General features: G+C 48.9%; 1 protein-coding gene across 2 annotated transcripts in view; it reads right to left on the bottom strand.

Annotated features, from left to right (window-relative positions):
* Positions 1-23,465, bottom strand: part of RANGAP1 (Ran GTPase activating protein 1) — a 29,386-nt gene extending 5,921 nt beyond the window's left edge. The window contains exons 1-12 of one of the 2 annotated variants that reach the window (XM_081310511.1): positions 23,147-23,465; positions 19,431-19,580; positions 15,521-15,648; positions 13,136-13,195; positions 10,435-10,614; positions 5,047-5,181; positions 3,900-4,058; positions 2,715-2,828; positions 2,233-2,332; positions 2,066-2,150; positions 887-1,070; positions 112-231 (exon numbers count right to left, since the gene is read on the bottom strand). In XM_081310511.1, the coding sequence (XP_081166637.1) occupies positions 112-231; positions 887-1,070; positions 2,066-2,150; positions 2,233-2,332; positions 2,715-2,828; positions 3,900-4,058; positions 5,047-5,181; positions 10,435-10,614; positions 13,136-13,195; positions 15,521-15,648; positions 19,431-19,542 (1,377 nt within the window). In that variant the 5' untranslated portion in view covers positions 19,543-19,580; positions 23,147-23,465. Of the gene's footprint in view, positions 1-111; positions 232-886; positions 1,071-2,065; positions 2,151-2,232; positions 2,333-2,714; positions 2,829-3,899; positions 4,059-5,046; positions 5,182-10,434; positions 10,615-13,135; positions 13,196-15,520; positions 15,649-19,430; positions 19,581-23,146 lie in introns of those variants that run through there. The other variant, XM_081310512.1, reaches the window with a different exon arrangement.
* Between the last annotated feature and the right edge of the window lie 365 nt (positions 23,466-23,830).

Here is a 23,830-nt window from a genome sequence, read left to right on the forward strand (position 1 = left end):
GGCAGGCCAGACCCCCAGTTGAGAACATCCTTCCCCTCCCCGAAGTTCTATGTGTCCCTTCCCTTTGACAACCGCAGGGCCCAGGCACCTGCAGTCAGGAAGTGCTCTTACCTGCTGGGCTATCAGCAGAGAACTCTTGGGTCCAAGGCGCAGCAGCTTTTCTGGAGAAGGGAATGCCAGAAAGGTGGAGACGTCTGCAGGAGGCGGGGAGGACAGCACAGGAGCTGGCTCCTGAGAAAAGGGTGGCAGGGGGGTTTATAGATTCCAAACCCCCGATTCCTCAACCCAGCTGTGCGCATTCCCACTCCCAGAACACCCACTCCTCTCTCCAGCCAGTCAAGGACTGAGTTCAGACTTATTCCTCCTACTCTGCGCAGTTCCCCACTCCTGGTCCTGAAACCTTTGGGGGAGAGAACAAGGTACCTTCCTAACACTACAAGTAAATCTCTACCAAGATGTGCAAGGCCCCAGAAATGACTCAAGAGAGAGGCACACAGGGGCTGCTAAAGTGATCCTTCTAGGAACTACAGTCTAGTTTAGGCCAGTGTTGCCCAAAGGACACTGACACCCAAGAAGCGCCTCGCCATCTGACTGCTTCCAGAACCCAGGGAAGAAGCCCAGCTCAACGGGAATGTGGACAGTCCTGGTCCTACACACCTATGAGAGAACACAATGAATGGGGGCCCAGTGCCACCACAGCCAAGCAAGGAATGCCAAGTATGTGTCACGATCCTAGCCACAATCTCCACAACAGAGGGCTGTCCCTAAGAGTCACCAGAATAACCCACTGGGAGATGAAAAAAGGAAAACATCAGGGTTTCTATAATATGCCTCACTTTTCACTCTATTTTTAAACTCTGATCCGAGCAAATGACAAGGCACTTACCCCACTGTTGGGGTCCAGAATTTTTCTTGAGGGGGTGGTTGACTCTTCCCCTTGCTGCTGGGGCTCTTCCTCATCTTCTTCCTCTTCTTCCTCCTCCTCTTCTTCTTCCTCTTCCTCTTCTTCCTCCTCTTCCTCTTCTCCTTCCTCCTCATCCTCATCCTCATCCTCCTCACCTTCATCATCACTGCAGAGGGGAATTGGCTAAAGCAGATCCTCCCTGCCCAGTGGACCACACTGGCTCAGAGGCCTGGCTCTGTAAGCCCAGAGACACAACAGAGCCTGGGGAGGGCAAGAGAGCCACGCGATCTCAGGGCAGAGCATCACCCTTGTAAGCCCATGCCATGGACACAGAATCAGAACTTGTCTCTATCTCAAAGGCCTCCATTCCACTCAGAGGCAAAGAAAAGTAAGAAAACTGTCACAGGGCTTGGCAGAACCTTTCTAGGCTGAGATGCTCAGGACAGTGACATTTACTTCTTGCTGACCACAGCAAGCTTCAGGTGTGGGGGAAGGGGAGATGAGGGAGTTCCTTGACCCTAGGGAAAGCATTCCAGTTCTCCTGGACCACCAGTCTCTGGAGGTTCAGCCAACTGCTGAGTGCTCAGTTTCCAGCAGCAGCCTGGGCCCAGGCTTGAGGGTATCTAACTGAAGGACACATGAGCAAGACCCACTGGGAGAGGAGAGAGGTAGAAAGAGCAGGGTGGCAAGGGCACAAACCAACTGTAATCCAGCAGGAGAAGCAGCTGCCTCGCTGCCCACCCTTGCCACATGGGCTTGGAATCCTCACTCTTATACCTATCTATCACCCTCTAGTTAGGCCCTTAGAATAACACTGAGCCCGTTCCTGCAAGGGGACCTGCCTCCCACACTCCATACTTGCTGCTCCTGCTACACTAAGATCTGATCTAACTAACATCAGCCCTTTGGAGACTTGCCATTCCACAGGGGGGCCTTGCTCAACCCCTCATGTCCCTCTGCTAAACACACGATGGCTTGGACATTCTGCCTTATTTCTACAGGAAAGAAACCTTAACCTCTCATTCTTTTTTCCCTAGTGTCGGGCACAGCGCCTAACACATAACAGAGGCCCAAGGAACAAATTTTGGATGAATATAAGTGGAAAAAATTGAAGGAATAGCCTGATGTCTGACGTCTGCGATCACCCATACGGTTCCCTACCTGAGGGACGCCAGCACCTTGGCCATGTTGAAGCTCTCCAGCACCTCCTGCAGCTGCTCGCAGCCCTCTTCTCCTAGAGCGTTTCCTGCTCAGGGAAGACAGGAAGGTCAAGATGGTGCCAGGCTCAGTCCCACAGGACTGTGCTGAGGCTGTCCCACCCTGACTACCATTGAGGTCCAGTTTCTCCAGCTCAGCCTTGTCTGCCACGGCTTCAGCAACAGCCAAGGCAGCATCTCTCTTGATCTCACAGAATGACAGGTTCAGCTCCTAAGAGTAAGAGGAGAGGATGGGGACAGGCAGAGATCTGAGCCAGAAGACCAGGTGCTATTTGTCCTCAAACTTCACTTTCCTCACAAGAGGAAAAGGCAGGTGAGAAAAATAAATACAATAAAATGCCATGTACTCAATGAAGTATCAAATACTAAACATACTTACGTAAATTATATTAGAATGATGCACATTACTGCCTTCCTCCCATTATTTTAAATGAAGAAACTGTGTCTTGGAAAGGTAAAGAGACTTGCACAAAATCACACGAGTGGAGGAGCTATGGCCCCAGCCCATCTGCTTTCAGCCCAGACCCCTACCCTGCATGGGCAGGGCTCCTGAGCGTGGGGAAACCTGAGCCCGGAGGGAAGATCAGAGGTACCTTCAGTTTGGGCAGGCCCCCACGGACGGCGTCTGCGATGGCAATGGCCCCCTTGGAGCGCACGAGGCAGTCCCCAAAATTGATCACCTCCACCTGCCGCAAGGTCTTCAGGGTCTATAAGGAGAAAGAGAGGGCTCATGGTGAGGGTATAGGCCTCAACCAGGTCCACTGCAAGCCTAACAATGTCATACCCAACTATCAGTCATGGCACACTAGCCTCTCTGTGTCTGGGTTTGGCCTCTTCTACATCAGCTTTTCTTCTGTCACCTCTTTTTGGCCTTCAGGCCCCTGGCTAAGTCTCTGCCACCACATTCCCCATCCCCATGTTAGAGCCAGATTTCCTGAACCATTCATCTAATCAGCCACTGCCTAGAACCTTCCATGGCTCCATTTCACTTACAGGAGCGTCTCATGGAGTTAGTGAGGCCACATGGTCTTGCTGCCTCTCTTCCCCTTCTTCATCCCTTCCACACCCTTGAATCCTAGTCATTTCAAACCAGGACCAATCAAGCAAGGCTCCCTCCCCAGTCTCTGGACCTTCCACATTCTGTTGGTCCCTATGCCTGAAAGAGCTTTGTCCAGAAAAAGTTCAGCTGTCCTGAAAAACTTAGCCAAAATGCAAGCTCTTCCAGGAAGCCTACTCCAAGTCTGACCCTGGATACTGACACCTGTGCTTGCCTCTGCTACACCCACATCAACAGGCCTAGCAGCCTCTGTAGCCCAACCCAAAGCTATGGTACCCAGGCAGCTATTGTGTCTGGAGCTCTGCAAAGCCCTCATCAGTGACTTTTCTCTTTGAATTTGTCTCTGTGAAGGTGGGATCCTGCATAGTTTGCATCTGGTACAAACTGGACACTGAAGAGGGCCTCAATAAATAGCTGATAAACGAATCAATGAGGAAACAGATGGGACCAGAGCAGCCCTCTCCTGTGTGGCCTGAGAACAAAAAGAGCACCAATTGCTGGGGGTGGCATGGAGGCTGCTCAAGATTCAGGCAACAAGAACACTCAGAGCTGCCTAAGAAGGACAAGGTCCCTTCATGATGTGTGACCTATTTGGACAAGTGCACATGAATGTGGGGCACACACTGTGGAAGCAGGGAGGTGGAGGTCCTTGTCAGTAAAGCAAAGGTAGCAGCTGGACCCTGTCTACCTAGCACAATCTGCCCCAACATGCCCACCTCACCTCAGCCATCGCCACTGCACCCTTCTCAGTGAAGGTGTTGTCATTGAGGTTGATGACCCGCAGCAGGGGGTTGATGGAGAAGGCCTGGGCCAAGGCTGTGACACCAGGGTGGTTGATCCCATTCTGTGGCATGTGCACCTCCTCCAGAGTTCCAATGATCTGCAAGGGCAAAAGGAAAGAGAGGAAAGGTGGGCCCATGTCAGTGACATCTGGCAGACACAAAAGCAGCACACAGGGAGGGGCCACCAATACTGAGCAGGGATTTGTCTATAGGTTTTGGGGGCACAGATATCAAAAGCATATTTTTGGACATGACTGCATGTGATCCTCTCTATAATCCCAAGGAGGATCCATCTGGGATTAGGATCCCTACCAGATAGAAAAGACTAGAGATCAGAGAAGCTAAGCAACTACCAGGATCACATAGCTCTGAAGAGGGAAGCCTGGAACCAGAGTATAGATTTCTTAGTGTGGTGTCCTCTGCACTATAAGGACCATGTAGCTAGGGGTTCAGTGAGACAGAGCAGGTCTCTGCAATGACCACTCTCACTGAGGCTATTAAAAGATTCTTTAAGCAGCTCAGCAGACAGGTCACTCTGAGGCACAGAATGAGGGATGCTGCTAGCATACCATCAGCCTATAAAACATTTAAATTAGGAACAGAGAAGAATAGAGCCTAAAGATCCTACTTATGCCCAAGGCAGGGCAGGACAGTCCTCATGCAGCTCACCAACAAGGTCTCAAGGATAACCCAGGGCACAAGGTTCCCCAATAGTACTGCATGTGGTACCTAGCCCCTGGGCTGCTTCTGTCCATCTCCCTGTCTCAGAACAAGTCTGATGTACTCATCTGCCCTGGCACTGATGCTGTGCTAGCAGGGAGCACTCAGGTAGAACAACTTTCCCTATCCAAAGGCTCACAGTCTTCTCAAACAGCACTCAAGGGAGCAGCTGCTAACTCACTGGAATCTTTCTGGACACAGACTACAGGAATTCTGGTCCATCACAGGACAAGCTAACAGGCTCAGAGAGGGTAAGCAACTCACCGGAGGGTAAGCTGAGGACCAGCCCTGGGATTTACACCAGGACTGTAAGTCCCCTACCTAGTCCGCCTTCATGCCTGGTGGAGCAGAATGGAAATGACTCACCCCAAAAGCTTCTGCCAAAGCAGTGGCTCCATCATTCTCCAAACGGTTTCTGCCAGCCACGAAGACCTTCAGGGCCAGTGGCTTGCCCTGGGCACTGGATTTCCGGTGACACTCAGTCAGAGCCCCTGCCAGGATCTGTTGGAAAGGGAAAGGATACACACCATGGCAGGAGACCCTTCTCCTAACTGCCTCTGAACTGCTTTTCAATGTTCCACCCCCTGCCAGTAGTGAATCAGGGGACTCGGAACAGCTAATGCTTCACGATCATAGCTCACATACCTGTTTACAACGAGCTTTAATATTTCTTGTTTTGTGTCACACCAGCCTATGGGATTTAGCTTCATAGAGACTGGGACTTGCTAAAGGAAGGGAAAGACCATCACAGTGGATGGAGCATGTGGGTAAGGGATTCCAGTTAGCTCACTGAATTGTGACAAACCCTCTGCTGGGTACCACTACCATGACTCCCACTTTCCAATTGAAGAATAAATGGCTCAGAGAGGGACAGAGGCCTCTTCTTTCAATATGTACCCAGGAGTGCTTTATCACTGATTATATCGGCAGTCCTTTTTATTTTTATTAATTTATTTTTATATGATGCTGAGGATCGAACCCAGGGCCTCACACCTGCAAGGCAAACACTCTACCACTGAGCCACAACCCAAGCCCCCTTTTTATTTTATATATATATATATATATATATTTTAGTTGTAGATGAACACAATACCTTTACTTTATTTATTTATTTTTATGTGGTGCTGAGGATAGAACCCAGCACCACACACATACGAGGTAAGCACTCTACCGCTGAGCCACACCTTGGCCCCTTTGTTTTCATTTTGAGAAAAGATCTCACTAAGTTGCTGAGGCTGGCTGAATTTGTGATCCTCCTGTGTTAGAGTCTGTAAACAAGTCTGGATGGCGCCTGGCAAATGTTAGAGTCTGTAAACAAGTCTGGATGGCGCCTGGCAAAATGCCAGAGGGAGTGGTTTGTGAAGTAACACCAACAAGCCATTAAGTGTGGAGATTCATTATTGGTTGACTGCTGTATCTAGTTTATGTTAATTAGATAAGCTGTGTGGAATGTATAAATACCTCTGTTGTCCTGCAATAAACAGCTCCCTCTCCTGCTGTATCAATCTACACAAGTTGTTCGTCACCCCCCCCCCCCCCCCCCCCGGCTATTTTGCTGCAGCCGCACTGAGGCACTCCTGCCTCAGCCTCTTGTGTGGCTGGGATTACAGATGTCTGCCACTAGCCCAAAGTGGCCTTGATCTACTCAGCTCAAGTGATGATCCTGCCTCTGTCTCCCAAATAGCTAGAACTAGAGGCATATGCTACCACCCAGCTCAAAAACTTTCTTATGATAACTATATGTGTGGCAGACTGTAGACAAGAACCCAAACCTTGCAGTTTCTCTTCTAGACTACAAGGTGCCTGAGGGAGCTGCCCTAATCCAACCACTCCAACTGACACAAGCCTGTGCCAAGGCCAAGTGGACACAGCAGTCTTTATCATCTGCTGGGGGCACAAACCTAAAAACCCAGCCTACCCTGTCCTTGATGTGCAACCAGAAGGTAGCTTTTAACCTGGTTACTCTAACAGGCAAAGCCTTTAAAGATGCTGATTGGCCACTGGGATTCAGAGCCCACTGTTAATGTAGCAAGATCCACAAGTGCTGCAGACAGCAAAGAATACCACAGAGCACCTGCCAGGTCCTGAGCCCTGCCAGGAACTTTTGCAGTCACTTCTTCAAACCTCACAACTGCCTGGAGGCAAGTAGCAAGAGCCTCACTTGACAAATGAGGAAGCTAAGACTCAGATGGGAAAATGACCTGGCTAAGGCCAGTACATTTGTGACTGGCAGCTACTGCACCTGGGCCACACTTGATACCTACCACCTGGAAGGAACGACTGAAGGGCTGTAGCTCGCAGGAGGTGCAGAATGGCAAGGCCAGGACTCAGAGCCTTATTAAATCAGTGGTGAGGGAGGGAGCAGAGAGCTACGGAGTCCCCCTTGTTCATAGTCTCAGTTATCCATAGTCAACTGCAGTCCAAAATATATTCTAAGCCAGGTGCAATGGCTCCCACCTATAATCTCAGCACCTTGGAAGGCGGAGGCAGAAGAAGCACAAGCTCAATGTGCTCAGCAATGCAGCGAGATCCTAAGTAACTTGATGAGATCCTGTCACAAAATTAAAAATTAAAAAATAAGGGCTGGAGGGGCTGGGGTTGTGGCTCAGCAATAGAGTGCTTGCCTAGCATGGGCAAGGCCCTGGTTTGATCCTCAGCACCACATAAAAAATAATTAAGTAAAATAAAGGTATTGTGTCCAACTCCAATTTAAAAAAATAAATATTTAAAAAATAATAATAAGGGCTGGAGATGTGGCTCAGCAGTTAAGCCCCTATGGGTTCAATCCATGGTACCCAGAATTAAAAAACAAACAAACCTAGAAATAAACGACTCACAGTTTTAAATTACATATATTCTGAATAGTGTGATGAAACCTCACTTGTGTCTGGGAAATGACTCATCCCTTTGTCCAGAGTCCACAAAGCAAGTGCCCCTGCCCATGAACTATCTAATATTTGGTAATCACCTGGTTATCAGCTGTGACTATATCACAATGTTTGTGTTCAAATAACCTTTATTTTACTTAAATTTTGGCTCAAAAATACAAGAGAAGCAATGGCAATTTGGATATGCCAAAGAGAAGCTATAAGCTGCTTCCTCCATGAGTGGTTTTTTTTGGTACTAGGGGTTAAACCCAGGGGCACTTAGCCACTGAGCCACATCCCCAGCCCTTTTTTATTTTTTTTTTTTAAAGAGAGAGTGAGAGAGGGGGAGAGAGAGAGAATTTTTTTTTTTTAAATAGAGAGTGAGAGAGGAGAGAGAGAATTTTTTTTTTTAATATTTATTTTTTAGTTCTCGGCGGACACAACATCTTTGTTGGTATGTGGTGCTGAGGATCGAACCCGGGCCGCACACACGCCAGGCGAGCGCGCTACCGCTTGAGCCACATCCCCAGCCCCCCCCAGCCCTTTTATATATAGAAACAGGGTCTCACTAAGATGCTTAAACCTTGCTAAATTACTGAGGCAGGCTTTGAATTCACAATCCTTCTGTCCCAGCCTCCTGGCTGCTGGGATTACAGGCACGTGCCACCACACCCAGCTAAGTAAGAGCTCTTAAGGACAGAAAACAAATCTTAAATTAAGGTTGCTAAGATCTATGGTACATATTTTGTGAGAACTGATACTCATTTTTTTTCTCCCACTTTCAGTGCTGGGACTGGACCCTCACCCTAACCTCACAAACATTAGGCAAATGCTCTACCATTAAGTCATACTTCCAGCCCTTCACATAATTTTTATTTTTACTTTTTACTGGGATTGAAGTCTGGGGTACTTTACCACAGAGCTACACCCCAGCTCTTATTTATTAGCAGGGTGTCTTGCTAGGCAAGCCTTGAACTTGTGATCCTTCTATCTCAGCCTTTCAAGTCACTGTAAGTGTGCACCACCACATCCATATAACATTTATTAGAGTATATCATAATTCTATTTTTAACCTTTTACTGTGCCTAATTTATAAATTTATGTATAGGGCCTCAGTATCTATAGGATTAAGAACCACCCATGACTTCAGGTACCCACTGGGTATCTTGGAATGTATTTCCTGTGAATAAGGGAAGACTACTGCACAGTCCAGAGCTGAGCTGGTCAGTCAAGGTGGCTTCCTGGCCCTGGGAAACTCAGCTTTCCCACATCATCCCACCCCACCCACTCAAGTATGGGAAGGCCACACAACCACTGGCCAGCTGGAGGGGCTCATGGACCCATCTCCTGGCACTGCTACGTGACAGGGTAAGGTGCAAGAACACTAGTGTTGCTGGCTCTCCACACCCCACTCCCTCCAGGTTGGGCTCTATTTGTGTTCTGTGTGGATGCACATTGTAATGGTGTCTTAAAAACACGAACAGGGGCTGGGGCTCAGTGGTAATGCGCTTGCCTAGCATGTGTGACACACTGGGTTTGATTCTCAGCACCACATACAAATAAATAAAAAAATAAAGAAAAATAAAGGTCCATCAACAACTAAAAAATATTTTTAAAAATACTGAGAAAACAGGGGCTGGGGATGTGGCTCAAGCAGTAGCGCGCTCGCCTGGCATGCGTGTGGCCCGGGTTCGATCCTCAGCACCATATACAAAGATGTTGTGTCCACTGAAAACTAAAATAAATAAATAAATATTTTTACAAAAATACTGAAAAAACAAAAAAACAAACAAAAAACCCCCCCATGAACAGGGGGCTGGGGCTGGAGTTCAGTGGCAGAGTGCCCGCCTTGCACATGTGAGGCACTGGGTTCAATCCTCAGCACCGCATAAAAATAAACAAACAAAATAAAGATTTTAAAAAAAAAAACAAAAACACAAAACACGAACAGCCTATTGCCCAGTTAGATTTGGGGAAGTGCATCTTGATTTGGGGGAGTGCCCAGAGTATGTTCCTCCTATGGGGCAGAGAGCACCCTCTGTGGGGACAGCCACTCTTCTTCCTCAGCCTAGGATACTGTGAGCCCAGGTTCCCTTTAGTGCTCTGAAAGGAGCCTTGTGGACAAAGGTTCAAATTCCACATCCCTCCCACACCAGCCATGTGCTCCACTCCTTCAAGTACAAGTCTACTTACTCTTGTGGGAAAATAGGGAAAGCACCATATACCTTTCACTGTAATCCATGTACACAATTTCACGAAGATGTCTCCAATGCCTGTTAGTTTCCTATGCCGGAGCCCCTTTCTCCCTTTGATCAGGATGTGCCTAAGTGGGGGGTAAGGACTGGTCTCTGTCTCAACTCTCAGTCTAAAGGAGCCCAAAAGGACCAAGAAAGGAATAAGGAGGGCTGGCCTCCTTGGTGCATATTCTGGGAAGCAAAGGAGCTACTTTCTACACCAACCAGCCTGACTTGCTGGCAGGCCAAGTACAGCAAGATTGTGTCCAAGAATAGAGATGACTGTGCTCCCAGAGCAGCACATTTCTCTTTCTGGGCTCCTTCCTCTCCATGGATCTGCTGGCTGTTCTGAGTGATGGGAGTTGCAGGGATGCCCCAACCCTGCACTTTGCAGAGCCTGCAGAGCCAGCAGTTCAAAGCAGGTTATGCAGCAATACCACCTCCACGTTGCCAAGCCAACATGGGAACTTAGGATGGTTTCTTGACGACCTTATCCTCCCAGACTTTCTCCCCACTAGCTGCAGGCTGCTGCCTTTGAGAATTTCCTCCTTTGATGAGAAAAGCGAAGGGTGACCATCACAGAAGGTGGCCACGGCTAGGGCACATGCTTAGATGTGGACGCAGGAGGGAGTACACAGGGCTGCCATACTTACCTTGCCACCACCGATGCCCATGCCACAGTTGTTGAGCTTGAGTTCATGCAGGGTGAAGCAGGCTGGGCTCTTGAGCAGGGCCTCGAAGCCACGCACACCATCGGGCCCGAATGCGTTGTCACTTAGATCTAGCTCTACCAGCTGGGCCCCAGCAGTGATGAGTCCCTCCCCTAGTGAGATCTGGACACAGGGGAAGCTTAGGTCAGTCTCTCAGACACCTACTAGGTACACAGTTTTCCTTGGTATGATCCCACACTGGACACCCTGTCGAGGGCTCCTGAAAACCAATGAATGGAGCATGTGTGTGTGTGTGTGTAAGACTGGGAAGGCTCCCTGTAGGAGGTGGCATCTGACCTCAAGTCTGGATGGAAGTTAACCAGTCAACCTAAGAGGATTCCAGGCAGCAGTCAAAATAGGAGCAGAGACACAAGAGAACAGAGCAGTAGGCTGCGGGCCTGGAGGCAAGCACAGGGTCAAGAAGGTAAGAACCTTGAAGACTGTGACACTAAGCCTGAGAAGAGGCTGCCGGACAGAGAAAACATCCCTGCCTAGGGAGACAGGCAGGAGGTGGCTGCAGGCTGTGTGCCCCCTGGGAGTGTGAAGCAGAGATGCAGGTAACATTCGTGGCAGCCAGTGTGACAGGAAGCAGAGAGGGAAAGCCAGGTCTACACCCAGAGGGAGGAGAACCTACTGATGCTGGGGGTTTCCCAGATGTGCAGGAGGAGGGAGACAGGTCCCACAAATTCCTCTGGGATTTCTGGGAGCATCTGGGCACATGGAGGTGACATGAGCAGACTTGGCAGGAAGATGCCGAGTTCTCCTGAGAACCTTCCAGGCTGGGGTAACTACAGCCTCGCCAACCCCAGGAGAAATGGTCAGAGGGGAGACTGCCAGAGACAGTGGACAGAAATGGGACTGGGCAGATGGCTCACGGTGACAGGAATGTGAGAGGGGACAGTCTGTCTTCACCCAAGCCACAAGTACAGGCATTTCTTCTGTCCTGCTACCACTCAACAAAGCAGGATGTTTTCTGGCCATCCTGCCCTCAGCAGGCCTGGTCCCAGGTTATGAGCCCCAGCTAACCTCTAGCCCTCAGGCGGCCACAACTGCTTACTCTGCGTCCATTCCTCTTCACTGCATCTGCCATTCCCTGCCCCAAGTTCTCTTAAACCTCAGCTAAAGATTTGTTGCCATGGGCTGGGGCTGTAGTTCAGTGGTAGAGCGCCTGCCCTAGCATGTGTGAGGCACTGCATATAAATAAAGGTCCATTGACAACTTAAAAAAAAAAAAAAAAATTAGGGCTGGGGATGTGGCTCAAGCGGTAGCGCGCTTGCCTGGCATGAGTGCGGCCCGGGTTCGATCCTCAGCACCACATACCAACAAAAGATGTTGTGTCCGCCGAGAACTAAAAAATAAATATTAAAAATTCTCTGTCTCTGTCTCTCTCTCCTCTCTCACTCTCTCTTTAAAAAAAAAAAAAAAAGGGCTGGGATGTAGCTTAGAGGCAGAGCACTTGCCTAGCATGTGTGAGGCCTTGGGTTCAATCCCCAGTGCCACAAAAAACAAAAAAAAAGTATAAAAAAAAAAAAAGATTCGTTGCCGTAATAGGGAATGTGGAAATAAAATTATCTCCTCATGCTAAAGTAAATTAATGCTAAAATTACAGAAAACCAAGAATGGCACAGTGAGAGTCCAGGAGCAAGGATGCCACAGGGAAGTTTGCTTTACCCTAAAATCAATCACCCACGAGTTCATTTAACCTTATTCTGAAACTTGGCCTCACCTGGTCTTGTTCATCCTTCAAGACTGGGCACGAACTCCACCAACTCTCTAAGGGCCTCATCGATGCCTCCCCCCAACCCCAGGGCCCGTCTCTAAGACCATTAGACCACCTGTCACCCTGGATGACCCCAGTTGTCTGCTAGATTGAAGCCCTGTGGAAGGAAGGGTGGTGCTGTGGTTGGCATGTGCGCCCTGCTCCTCCTTGAGTCTTCATTCCTCTGTCCAGATCCCTCCAGCCCTGGTAAGGAACACCAGTACTGGCCAGAGGAATGAAGACCCAAGAAGGAGCAGGGTGCATATGCCAACCACAGCCCCACACCTGTGCCTCAAAGGCCTGCTGCTACAGACCAGCTCTGTGCCAGGAGGACAGGCCCCCTACCAGGTGCCCAGGCAAGCCTTCTGTTGTGTGTGATGCCCCTTCAACATACACATGTGCACACTCAATCTGGGAATGTGACCCTAGTAATTTTGAGCCCCAGGAACAGGAAGCAGAGGGAAGCCATCCATGACAAGAACCAAAAGCAGTGGAATGAGAAAGGGAGGGGCCAGAGAACAATGGATCAACCACAGTAGACTGTGTGCAGACTGAGGTCATGAGGGAGCAGGACCCAGGGTGTAGGGAGGTGGTGCCAGGAAAGGATGTCAGGGAGGAGATAAGACCACAGTGAGGGGAGAAACCCCAAGACACCTGTTCTCAGTTCCACTTCCTCCAATATGAACCCCCATCCTTTGGCTCCATCCCCTATACCGCCTGTCCTCATCACTGCACTTCTGGTCAGGACATAGGGCAGACACTGGGCTGGCTTCCATTTCTTTGGCTTAGCTATATGTGGAGACACATACAACTAAGTCTCCAGAAAGAACAGGTATGAGAAAAAGGTTGGGAATGGCCTGGGGAGAGTGGCAGCTCATTCCTTACCAGGGCTGGAGGGATCTCGGACCTCAGCCTCCCTGTGAACATGTCGCTCCAGTGGCATCGCTGTGCAGGAGAAAGAAGGGAAGAGTTAGCTGGAGCCCTCAGGCCGCCTGAAGTAAAGCCCACAGCAGCACTTCACCCTGTGCCCTCGGGACACCTGAGCACTACAAGATGTCTTAATTTGGGTTTTGTCAGCAAAAGCTGAACCAGTTTGAGTTGGAGCTGGTCGAATTGGAGGCCTGTTCTCAAGTCACACCTGTGCCTTGAGAAGTGTCAAGAAAATCGAAAATCTGTCCAACCCTCTGGCTGGAAACATGACATGATCCTGAGTGAGGAAGATGAAATGATATAGGACTCAGCACCAAGAAAGTCCTTTTTCAAGTGTCTTTTCAACCCTGCTGATCACCTCCAGAGGACCACCTTTCATTTGGGACTGGCTAGTCTCACTTACCTTCCATTTCTTGCCTAACAAAGGCAGGGCTCAGGCTCAGAGCCTTTAGGTGACAACAGTGTCAAATTGGAATTCACTACAATATTTTACTTCCTTTATCGTAAGGTACGCTGTTTTTCCATTTAGAGAAGTGATATTTGGTTTGAAATTACTTATAAGTTAGCAAATTTAGTAAGAAATTATAAAATAAATGTTAGAAAGATATAGGCCACATAGCTTGGTTTTGACAATCCTACTCCCCAATTCTGGTTGCTGTGTCCACTCCCCAAATAAACCCTGGCAACCCCTATCTTTTCCAGGCCAAAACTGGGTCTGATGTAACAATGGCAAAGCCACATGCACCTGAACATCCAGATCTTATATGAACCAAGACCAGCCTTACATACTAGGGAAGTTCTTTACTTTTGTTTGGCAGTGCAGGGGACTGAACCAGTACCTGCTAGGAAGTGATCTACCACTAAGCTATATCCCCAGTTATTCCATTTACATCATGTCATATCATTTCATTTTTTATTTTAAGATCTGACCAAGTTGCCCAGGCTGCCCTTGAACTTGGGATCCTCCTGCTTCTGCCTCCTGGGTAGCTGAGATTACCCACACCCAACCAGGAATTTAGCTTTTACAGAAAAATTCTTCATATCTTCAAATAAAATCAATCATTCACAAACCAGGGACAGACCTCAGCTATATACTCTACATGAGGTCTGCTAAGTTACACCCATACATGGGATCCTTAGGACCAGGAACATGGAGCTACAGCCGGAAATCCATAATCCGGACAATGGTATCTCACCCTGAAGCTTCCTAAACCCCTCTGATGAGATAAAGGATTGGCATGGAACTCCAGGGCACAGGACAGGGTTCCAATCACCACTCAGCTGACTCGAAGACACTCCCTGCCCCGCACCCTGAAATCCTCTCTGAGAAAGGCTTTACACCTTGATGATCTTCAAGGGAACAGTAGAGCATTACGAGCTTGAACTCACATGAACTTGATCTCAGCCGGTGACCTGGGGTGCACTCTTGTCAATTGTCAAGACCTCATAGGGCAGATAACATTGTATCTTGCATCACCACCAGTCTCTGAAAGCCATCAGTACCAGAGACTGAGCCCAGGAGCACTCTAACACAGAGTTACATCCCCACCCCCCTTTGAGACACAATATCACTAAGTAGTAGAGGCTGGTCTCCAATCTGTGATCTTCCTGTGTCAGCCTCCCAAGTAGCTGGGATTAAAGGTGTACACCACCACACCTGACCCACCACCCCTGAAATTCTGAATTGATACCTCTACTTTTCTCAAAGAGCATATTGACAGACTGGTATTCAGTGGAACCCATTTTGGGAACCCTGGGCTAGAAGACTGAATTGCCCTTTGTGTTGGCCAAGAAGGAGAACCGCCTAGACTTAACCTGCAAAAAAGAATGTGACTCAGCAGTAGGGAGTAGTGACCTGTGGCCTCTGGCTTCAGCACATACCCAAATGACTACAAGAACAGGAGCTCTGAGGCCTGGCCATTTCTCCTATCACAAGACTGTTTTAAATGGACAATCCTTGCTCTGGAGCTCCCAGCTGGTGGGTTTTTCAGAACAATCTCACAGAAAGAAGTACTTGCTAGTTAACTCTACATCCTTCCTCAAGGGTGTCAGATCTGCATTGCAAACTGAAGGTTCTCTCCAGTTTTTCTTTCACAGGTGTCACCCCAATAATCTTCCTGCACTCCTAATGCCATCCGAGAAGCATACCCTAATGCTCACTGCAAAAAAGAGGGACCACAGTCAGTGCTATGTGATCTGGGATGGCCAGAGGAAGAGGAACTGTGTGGGTGACAGTCACCAAGGCAGGGGCCTGGGAGGATCTGAACACAGAGTTTTGTGGCAGTGTGAGCAGAAGGCTGTTTTCAACCAGCCCAGGCCTGCTTGCTCTGCAAATCTCACCTTCAACTCCGACTTCTTCTCTAAGGCCTTGGCAATGACCTTGGCCGCTTCTACACCCACCGTGTTGCCCTCCAAGCGCAGAGCCTCCAAGCCATCAAAGTCTTCAATTTCTTTAATCACATCTTTAGCTGCTCAGGACCAAAGAACAGTACTTTAGGTTTTTGGAGTCACAAACAGTTGGGGTAGGAGAGAGTTTGGTATGGTAACCACCTATCATTCATATACTCCAAGGGTTATGGTGCATGCGCCAGGCCCTGATGTATAGAGGAGAATCAGACAGACTCAAAGCCTAGCAGGGGGCACAGCTATTCAAATAATTCTTCTGCAATGACTGCTAAAACAAGGCATGTACAAAAGGCTTAGAAGTCAAGGAAAAAGATCAACTAGCAGCTTGTAACAAGGACAACTCTGACAAGTGAGAGTTATGGGAAGCATACCAGGTCAAACAGGGAGACCACTCCAAAAGGGAGCCCCAACTGATATCTGAGGACTAGCCAGATCAGTGAGATGGGATGGCTGCTCAAGGTAACGCTTACATGGGGATGGAGATGCTAGGGTCCTAAGGAAAGAGCTAACTCACACTGTATGCATGATGTCAGTGTATTGTCAGGGGTACTGTGCTGTCCACAAGTTCAGCCCTGAGGAGAGTTAGGAGCACAGACCAAACTTGGAAGGAAATGCACCAGAATGTGAAAGCAGGGTCAAGAGGTGTGGGGTCACAGGTGCACTTGCCTCTCTCCTGGTTTTCAACCCAAGCAGGGTTACAAGAAATTGAAAACCACCATTCCTCACATAACAGATTAGGGATGGACCCCACTCATCCCTGAATAACCAATCATCAGGAGACCTTCTCATAGGACTTCTCTTTCCAACCTCTACTATTCAGAGTAATGGTATGCTGGTTACTCTGCCTCATAGAGCACAAAGTACTTTCTTTGATTCTTAAATGATTTCCTGGGGAGAGAAAAGGGCCTTGTTCACTAGCACCATGGCCTCCTCCCATCCTGGTTCACTTCCAGCCAATACAGAGTCCCCTCTGGGCTCACACTGAAGCCTCCAGGTTCCTCAGCACAACATACAAGGAAAGGCCTCTGCCTGCCTCCCTATGGGATTTGAATTTCCTTTCTCCCCAGCCCACCCACCCTCTAGGTCTCAGCTCTTGAGCCTAACTCATGTGTTCTCATTGCCAGCAGTGCCCTTTCTCCTTCAAATCATCTTTCAAGAACAATTCAAATGCCACATTATCCATGAATAAGCTAAAAGTGACCCTCTCCCTGCCTTACCTTCCTAAGGCCCTTTGTTCACATCTCTCAGAATATGAACAAACTGTTGTCTGAGCACCACATTCCTACTCCAGGTTAGGAGTCCCTTACAGGCTGGGACTGTAAGCTGGGTGCCCAGTGACCACAAGATAGGAGACACCATGTACAGACTGGTGGTAAAGTGGAAAAACCATCTATGCAGATTATCAGCCAAAGCTGAATTATCAGCTCCACTACTTATAGTTTGCTCTTAGGCAAACTGTATTATCTCCTTGAGCCTCAGTTTTCCCAAAATGGAGATAAAGCCTATCTCAAAGGATTTTTTGGGAGAGTTGGGGATCAAACTCAGGGATTTGCACATGCTAGGGAACCACTCTACCATCGAACCACATCCTCGGCCCTCTCAAGGAATTTTGTAAAGATAAGCTGAGATACAATTTGTATGAAATTTAATACTCTAACCCTGTTCAATAAATGACATTTAATAGCAAATCCATGTTTACTGAATATCTACTCAGAAGCATAGGAGCAAGGACTCAGTGAGTCCTCTGTTAAAATTCTGGCTCTGGGGGTTGGGAATATAGCTCAGTTGGTAGAGTGCCTGCCTCGTATGCACAAGACCCTGGGTTCAATCCCCAGCACCCCACACACACAAACACACAAAACAATAATTCTGTCTCTGCTATTTACCAGATAAATGACCTTAAACAAGTTACTTAAATCTCCTCTCTTTTTTCCTCATTTATAAAATATCACCATTGTCACCTCTTTCCCACAAGGATTATACAAGGATCTCAAAGAGATGAAAGAACAGGAAGAAGCCCTGTGAATCTTGAAGCACTATGGAGAGAAAGGAATGTGCATCACCGTGTTCCTAGCAACCCAAAGACTCACACAGCTCTGGCCCAAGGGAGGGAGCAAGGCTGCTTGCACACCTTGACAACCAGGCAAGTCCAAACCAGTTTCTCTGGCTGAGCCTGAACCCCAGGAGGCCTCAAAAATACTGTGAGATGCAAACAGGGCATGGTGGCATACACCTGTAATTTCAGCAACTCAGGTGGCTGAGAAATAAGGATCTCAGGTTCAAGGACAGCCTCAGCAATTTACTGAGGCCCTATGCAACACTGCAATACTCTGTTTCAACATAAAAAATAAGGGGCTGGGGTTCAGAGGTCACACACTTGCCTGGCATTTTAAAAATTTAAAAAAATGTGCTGGGGATGTGGCTCAAGCGGTAGTGCGCTCGCCTGGCATGCGTGCAGCCCGGGTTCGATTCTCAGCACCACATACAAACAAAGATGTTGTGTCCACTGATAACTAAAAAGTAAATATTAAAATTCTCTCTCTCTCTCTTTTTAAAAAAAATAAATTCTCTCTCTTTCTCTCTCTCCCTCTCTCTTTAAAAAAAAAAAAAAATTTAAAAAAATAAAAAAGGCTGGAGAATTGGAGATGTAGCTTAGTGGTAAATGACCTTGGGCTCAATACCAGTACAAAAAAAGTAGCCAGGCACAGTGGTGCACACCTATAATCCCAGCAGCTCTGAAGGCTGAGGCAGGAAGAGCACAGTTCAAAGCCAGCCTCAGCAATTGAGTGAGACCCTAAGCAACTCAGCAAGACACGGTCTCTAAATGAAATATTAAAAAGGGCTGGGGATATGCTCAACACCCCTGGGTTCAATCCCCAATACCATCGAAAAAAAAAAAAAAAAAAAAAAAAAAAGTAAAAGGACTGGGAACCAGGCATAGTGGTGTATGCCTGTAATCCCGGTAGAGGCAGGAGGATCATGAGTTCAAAGCCAGCCTCAAATCAACCACTCCACAAGGCCATAAGCAACTTAGCAAGATGATGTCTCTAAATAAAAAATATAAAGAGGGCTGGGGATATGGCTCAGTGGTTATGCTCCCCTGGGTTCAATCCCTGGTACCAAAAACAACAAGACAGGTGTGGTGGTGCTAAACCCAGCTCCTCGGGAGACTGAGGCAGGAAGATCATGGGTTCAAAGCCAACCTCAGCAAAATGAAGATATATATATATTTTGATACTAAAAATTGAACCTGGGGCCTCACACACAAGACAACTCTTCTAATGCTAAGCTACACTCCCAGTCCTTTACATTTATTTTGAGACAGTCCTGCTAAGTTGCCCAGACTGACCTCAATCATCCTATCTCAGCCTCCAAGTCCCTGGGATTATAGGCCTGCACCACTGCCCCAGGGAGACTGTTTTTTAATGCAACCCACCAGGGCCTCAGCTGAGGAAGGCAGCAGATATTTCATGAATATGGGAGTGAATGAAGGTAGGGGTCGGAAGAGTACCAGAGCTAGTCAGAAATCAGAAGCTGTATCTTAGGACTAACTGTCCCCCTCATTACCATTCCCTCCTGAGATTGCCCATTGTGAACATACAGACCAGCAGGGATGTTTATGTGAACTCACAAGAAAAAAATTTTTTTTTGGTAGCGCTGGGTATTGAACCCAGGTGTTACGCATATTAGGCAAGTCATCTACCAGTAAGCTACACCTCCACTCCTGGACAATTGATCTTTGAGTCTCATTGTTAAAATGATAGTCACTCATAGAGCTGCCAAGACAAACACTGAAGATATATAGCTCAAAGCCTGACAATTAGTAAGTGGGCATTGCACTCACCATCTTCCGCTGTGTTCAGTTTGAGACTCTTGCCCTTGAAACTCAGCTGTCCCCCAGCCACCTGGGTTTTGGCCAGGGTCTCTGCCAGCTTGGCAATGTCTTCGGAGGCCATGCTGGCCACGATGGTGGGCTCCCCTGGAGATCTGCAAACTGAGGAGCAGAAGTTTTATTAAGAAAGGAGTCTCAAGCTGGGCATGGTGGCACATGCCTGTAATCTCAGCAGCTCAGAAAGCTGAGACAGGAGGATCACAAGTTCAAAGTCAATCTCAGCAAAAATGAGGCACGAAGCAACTGAGACCCTGTCTCTAAGGCTGGGAATGTGGCTCAGTGGTCGAGTGCCCCCGAGTTCAATCCTCAGTACCCATCCACCCCCAAAAAGAAATGAGTCTCAGCCAGGCAGTGGCATACATCTGTAATTCCAGCACCTTGGGAGACTGAGGCAAAGCCTCAATTCAAAGCCAGCCTCAGCAACTCAGAGAGGCCCTAAGCAACTCAGTGAGACCCTGTTTCTAAATAAAATATATATATTTAAAAAAAAAAAGGTTGGAGAGGCGGCTCAGTGGTCAAGCACCTGTGGCTTCATTCTCTGGTACTGAAAAAATAAAGGAGTCTCCTGGGACCACTGGTTGCAGAGGAGGGTCTCAGGGTAGAACATCAGTCATCTCAGGAATTGGACCCCTTTGCCCCCTGCCACAGAGAACCCAAGAGCTAAACCACTGGGAGAAATGAAAATAGCATTAGAAAACGAATCATTCTAGAAAGGTGGAGGAAGTACCAAGAAAGCAAAAAGATCATGTTTAGCCTCTGAAGAACTATCCTGCTGCAAGTCTTCCTCTGCCAAACTGCCCCAGTAGGGACACTGGGAAAACCATGTGAACTGCCCATTTCCCCTGCCTTCGAGTGAATGGCAGTTAAGTCCCAGATCAATGGCTTCAAAGAATCTACCCCAAGCACACACCCGCCAGATCATCTTGGTGGCATTCTGTTTGAAGGCCCCATTCATCAAACAGAACAAAGATGGCTAAGGGATCCAGGTCATCCATCCCAGGGACTGCCCTGCTGCCCACCCTGGCATGACTCTGGGGGTGGGGCACAGGGCTAAGCCCACTGCAAGTATGGTATTAACCCTGGCCAGGATACTGGGCAAGCCATGGTAGCCCCTCATGGATTCCTAGGAGACCAGAAGTCTCTACATCATAAAAGCCATCATCACAATAGGCCAGTATATAGAAAACAAACTCAACCTCTAATACCAGATGTGTGTGGGTTGAGCCAAGCAATTCATTCTATAGCAGACAGCACTGGGTGTCCTCTAATTTAATTCCAACACTTTCTACCTGCAGATTCCACGGATTGACGGCTCAATCCCATAGACTGAACCCACTTCTGATTCTAATGTAAACCTCAAGTTGGTTTACCTGTACATCTGACCTACTGACTTTATTTTTTTTTTTGAAAGAGAGAGAGAATTTTAATATTTATTTTTTAGTTATCGGCTGACACAACATCTTTGTTTGTATGTGGTGCTGAGGATCGAACCCGGGCCGCACTCATGCCGCGAGCGCGCTACTGCTTGAGCCACATCCCCAGCCCTGACCTACTGACTTTAAATGAGGATTCCCACAAACTCCTCCTTGAGCTCAGTTTGTTCCAGAAGCTCACAAAATTCAGGGAAACACTATTTACATTTACGGTTTATTATAAAAACATAAACAAGCAGCCAGATGAAGAGCTATATAGAGCCAGGCACAGTGGTGCACACCTGTAATCCCAGTGGCTTGGGAGGTTGAGGCAAGAGGATCAAGAGTTCAAAGCCAGCCTCAGCAACTTAGCAAGGCACTAAGCAACTCAGTGAGATCCTATCTCTAAATAAAATACAAAATAGGGGCTGGGGTTGTGGCTCAGTGGTAGAGTGCTTGCCTAGTATGCGTGAGGCACTGGGTTTGATTCTCAGCACCACATATAAATAAAGATCCATCAGTAATTTAAATAAATAAATAGATAGATAAAATACAAAATAGGGCTGGGGATGTGACTCAATGCTCAAGTCCCCCTGTGTTCGATACCCGGTAACATGGGAAAAGAGGCTTAGAGTGTCCATGTCTTCTCTGGCTCTGCCACCCTCCAAGAACCTATTCCACATGCTCAGCAATCCAGAAGCTCTCCAAACCCTGTTCTCCTGGGGTTTTATGGAGGCTCCATCGTAGACATAATTGGTTAAATCACTGTCTATTGATGATCAGCTTAACCTTCAGCTCCACTTCCCTCCTCAGAGATTGGGTTAAATATCTCAATCCTCTAATGCTGCCTGAGTCTTTCTAATGACCAGGCCCCATTCTGAAGCTACTAGAGGTCACCAGCTAGTAGCCAATTCAATAGCATGCAAAAAGTCACGTCACTTCAGGATTTTAGGAGTTGTATGCCAGGACGCTGGACAATGACAAATTTATACACACACACACACACACTCCCACATTCCACAATATCACACCAGGGGCAGTTGTTTCTTCCAGCGTGGAGCCCAGCAGACTGGCAGAATGGACAATGAAGAAATGGCAGGCCATCTAAGACCAAGGAAGAGTGATATAAAGAAAAAAACTAGGAGGTGTTGCCTTGAAAGCATCTTCTCCCAATTTCCTTACCTTCAGACACAGTTGCTGCTATTGGTTTGATGCTGGTGATGGAATTCAGGACCCTGTACATACTAGGCAAGTGCTGTACCACTGAGCCACATCCCTAGTCCTCAGATTCAGCTATGATAGCCCCTCATTCTCCTATGACCCTCAGGCTTCTTCTGGGCTCAAACAGACAGGGTTTTCACTTTTGAGTGACTGATAAAAGGATTCTAGCAGAGAAAAAACATGCTCTGACGGTATAATTTGGCAGAATCACTATCTGCATAGGCCTGGCATTTAGAAGGTGCACAAAGAATAACCAGATGAAACGGGGAAAAAAAAATTAACCTAAAAGCCAATCACCATCTGCAAATGTAAGATGGGACAATCTTAGGCTAGTTAAATGGTGGTGGTGGGTGCCCAGGAGGAAAGGACATAGAACTTCCTATGGCTCAGGCCAGGAAGACTAAGACACACACACAGGCGCGCGCGCGCACACACACACACACACACACACACACACACACACACACTATCCCCCATCCACTTTAAAGACTGAGAAACCAAAGCATAGATACTGGTGTGTCCAAGGTCAGCAAAGGGCCAACATGAGAGCAAAGACAAGCGGTTAATACAAAAACGTCCTCTCCGCTCTCGGCTGCCGCGTGGAAGGCGTCCTTGGATGCACGTCCAGGTATCCGGACCAGTGTCGGCGGTGATTCACGCGGATCCCGGGCAGCGGCGCCAGCCGGCTCCCAGCGGGCGTGGGCCGGCCGGGAGGTGGCGGCCCGGGAGCGACGCGCGAGGGCCCGCGGAACGTGACAGCGGCGGTGGACCCCACCCGGGATCCCTGGCGGACTCGCACCGCCTCCAGGTTAACACCCACGCTCCTGTGAGACGCCACTGCTGGCAGCCGCGGGCTCGGCGGCTGCGGCGAGAAACTCACCCTCTTTGGGCCTCAGTTTACCCACTAGTGAAATAGCCAGCGCCGCCTGCCCGCGCCGGCCGCGGGCGTGCAGAAGGCGCTCAGCGGCGCCCACCCGCCGCGCCAGCGCCCCAGCCCAGGCAGGTGACGGGAGAAGAGAGGGACCCTGGCCCTACCGTAAACAGGCGACGCAGCCGCGTGGGGCGACCCGAGCGCGAGCGTCCGCCCGGAGCGGCAGAGACGGATTTAGGGTCCGAGTCGGGTCCGGCCTGCTCGCCGCCCCCTGTCCAGCGGTCCGGACGCCCAGCCGCCTTCGGCTCGCGCCCCCGGGGCTTTTCGTCACTTGTGTCTCCTACACCACCTGCTCTCAGCACCGCGGCGGATGATGGCGGAGGAGGAGGATTTTGAAAGCCGGCAGTTTCTTTCCTTCGATTTGATTTGTTCGAGCCCGGGCTGGCCACCCCCGGCCCCGAGCGCGCGGCCCACCGGGTAGGGAAGTCCCGTCCTTTCGCGCGGGCGCGGCGGGGCGCGGCGGGGAGCACGCCGCAAACTTCCAGTCCCATGGTGCACCGCGCCCGGGCGCGCCGCGCTTCTCTTCGCCCGCCCTCTCGGCTTCTAGCCGAGACCGCAGGGAGGTGTTTAGCCGGAGCGCCCTGAGACTACGGTTCCCGGCGGGCCTTGCGGCCGCCTAGCCACACCCTTCCGAGAAGGTCTGCGTTCCCGCTTGCACAACTTTATTGACAGCGGCTGCTGCTACCTGAGAGGTGATGCTTGTTCTCTTCAGCAAGAAATAGGGATCCGTTTCCGGAAGGAAAAGACTCCCTTTCTTTGGTCCCATGAAATTGAAAGGACATTGGAGG

The sequence above is a fragment of the Spermophilus citellus genome, assembly GCF_964194105.1.
Source record: "Spermophilus citellus genome assembly, chromosome: 10".
In the NCBI taxonomy this organism is placed as follows: domain Eukaryota; kingdom Metazoa; phylum Chordata; class Mammalia; order Rodentia; family Sciuridae; genus Spermophilus; species Spermophilus citellus.